At 56.0% G+C, this 2,661-nt stretch overlaps 1 protein-coding gene across 1 annotated transcript; it reads right to left on the bottom strand.

Moving 5' to 3' along the window:
• Positions 1 to 654: 654 nt before the first annotated feature.
• On the bottom strand, positions 655 to 2,619 carry LOC112121366 (bifunctional coenzyme A synthase-like). Its single transcript, XM_024220385.3, has 2 exons — positions 1,880 to 2,619; positions 655 to 893 (listed from the first exon to the last, which is right to left on the bottom strand). The coding sequence occupies exons 1-2, from the start codon at positions 2,616 to 2,618 to the stop codon at positions 655 to 657; spliced, it is 978 nt and encodes a 325-aa protein (XP_024076153.2). The 5' UTR covers position 2,619.
• Positions 2,620 to 2,661: the final 42 nt, after the last annotated feature.

Genomic DNA, 2,661 nt, shown 5'->3' with positions numbered 1-2,661 from the left:
GGACAGAGAAACAGAGCCTCAACAGGGACTGCTGAGTTCCCAGGTGCGTCACTGGGGTGCTCTTGCTCAACCAGTGAGAGGAGATGACGGGAGGAAAGGGTCCCCCTTGGGTAGCTTCCCCCCACTGCTCCAGAGGGGGTATGACTGGAGGGGCAGGGCTTTACACCTCATGGCAGGAGCCACAGATCGGGGGAGGTGTCTGCAGAAGGCCAACCCCAATGAAGAGGTCCAGCCTTAAGGGGCAGGGTCCCCACCATGTAGGGGCCATCTCTGTGGAGCTCAGAGGAGGACAGAACCCAATAAACGGTTTGTCCCATTTATCCCTTGCACTCTCCACTCCCAGCTATCTGAGTTTTCATTCTTTTCCTCTGGAACAGCTGCACCCTCCCTTCCCAACACACTTAGGAAGGACAACCAGGTCATGAGGGGCATTGGCAGAGTTGAGGTTGGGGGGTGGGGAGGAAGCCCAGGCCTGGAACAGCAGGGGGAGTGCAGGTCAGGACTGCTGCTCACGGGAAGAGTCAAACTGGGGCGCTTGTACAGCACCTGCTGTCCTAAGCCTGGCGTTGGCGAGAACTCCCAGGCCCTCACTTTCAATGCCACCAGATTTCGCCCCACAATTAAGGAATGAATAGCAGGAGGGGGTGTATTCCGCTAGGTCAGCTTTAAAGGCATTACATTTTCGAGTCTCTTCTTGTTCACGGCCACCCCTCCCTTGCGGGTCTCCTCACTGACTACTATACACTCCAGGTCAGGGTCCGTTATCGATGGGCCATAGGGGTCTACCAGAGGCACAATGTCATAACGCAATGAGGGCTTCACGTCCACCAGGAACTCACAGAGCTTCTCCACTCGGTGCTCGTATGGTTGGATCAGCTCCTTCAGCATCTTATCTGGAAGGAACAAGGAACAGGGAGGAAGCCACAGTGTGCAGCGCCCCGCACCCAGAGCTAGCAGCAAATAGTGACAGTTACAGGAGGGGCCAACAGAGATGCTACAAAGGCTTTAGCAACCTCTGGAAGGACCTGAGCCCTCACTTCCCGAGTGCCCAAAGGGCATTGCGCACCCCAGGTTTCTGTGTGTTGGAGAAAGGAGTCACTCTGGCAAGACGACAATGCTGCAATTCCTTGGGTTTGCTATCAGAGGAGCATCATCTCTGCACAAAGCAGCAGCGAGCACAGACAAGTGACTCAGACTTGGGCTGCTTGGCAGGGAATATTTAACTCCAAGGGCAGCACATCTGTCATGAAAACACAGACAGCAAAACACGCTCAAGGGACACCAGCAAGATACCAATCACTAGGACAGCCCTCCCCGCCGGGTCATGGAGACAGCTCATCTTTTCCCCGGAGATGCCACTGCACCTTGGCTCAGGCAGTGGGAGTAGTCTGGTGAGTCTCACTTATCAGCTCTGGCCAGTTTCCAGTTCTCAGGCGCAAACCCAAGGCTACTGCCGGGGAAGGGTTAGTGATACAAACCACCGAAAGAAGGTTTACAAAATCTCCTCCTAAAAGCCAACAAGCCTAACTGCTGGGCCTAAATGACTCTCCTGTCTCGTTAATAAATGCTGCTTCTCAATTACCGCTGTGCCCACATGGTTCAAATGTGCTTTACATCTCCACTGATGTGAAACCTACTCTCCCCCTTCATCCCCTTCTCCGCAATGAACACACTCCACCTTTAAACATCCTAGATGCTTGGACAGCACACCCATTGCAGAGTCCATGAAGGCTGCTCCTAAGCTGGCCCAAGGGAAACACTAGAGAGCGATCGAAACGGCTCCCTTCACTGCCATCGGGAGCAAAAGGAGTGACGGCCCAAGGAGAACGAGCGTAACTGGGGTTTTGCTTCCTGCTTTGGGACTAGGATTCTCACTCACTCTCCAGAAGATCCTTGTCAGAGACACCAACCAGAAGCCGGTTCTCAGCCAGCAGGCAGCAGGCACTCAGAAGGATCTTGTGAGCATTATGGAGTCTGTCGAAAGTGCCCCCTACAACGACATCGCTGTAACTCCGCAGAGCCCCGCCATCCAAGCCTGGCTCCCAGGGGGGCAGTTCACTTTGGTCCATCATGGGCTCGTAGTCTGGGTACAGCAGCACAGAGATAAGATTGGGCCTGCAACTGTAACAGCTGGTGGCATAACGCTCCAGGCGCTGCTTGACTGGGTTGTACTGGCCCCCATCACTGGTCTGAAAGTCGGTCAGGATCACCTCGGGCGGGTGGGAGAGGTTCTGCACCGAGGACAGCGACTGCTGTGTCAGGCTCTGGTTGCGGATGTTTGTCAGCAGGACCCGCACGTCCAGGTGGCTGTGGGCGCCAGCGTCCGCATACAGCTTGTTGATGAGGCTGTAGACCTCAGGTGTGGCTGGCACGTAAGTGGACCCGGGCTGCGAAGAGCCAGTCAAGCTGAGGCCCGGCTGTAGGTGAATGTAGAGCGTATCCTCCACGATCCGGGAGGCCGAGGCCAGGATGGGCACAAAGCGCAGAGACAGGGCAGAGAGCGGGGCCGTGAGCACCAGCAGGCCTGAGCGGAAGACAGACATGGTACCTGGAACAGACACGCAGGAGCAAGGGAGGGGGTTACGCCGGTGACAGCAAAGCGTGAGCTCTAGTAACATGGTCTCTGAGCTTTACTCGCCCCCAGCCTCACCACCCAGCCCC

The sequence above is a fragment of the Terrapene carolina genome, unplaced genomic scaffold (genome assembly GCF_002925995.2).
Source record: "Terrapene carolina triunguis isolate 2854851 unplaced genomic scaffold, T_m_triunguis-2.0 Scaffold47090, whole genome shotgun sequence".
Classification (NCBI taxonomy): Eukaryota; Metazoa; Chordata; order Testudines; family Emydidae; genus Terrapene; species Terrapene triunguis.
The sequence above is the reverse complement of the archived record's forward strand: the minus strand, read 5'-3'. Positions and strand labels throughout refer to the sequence as shown.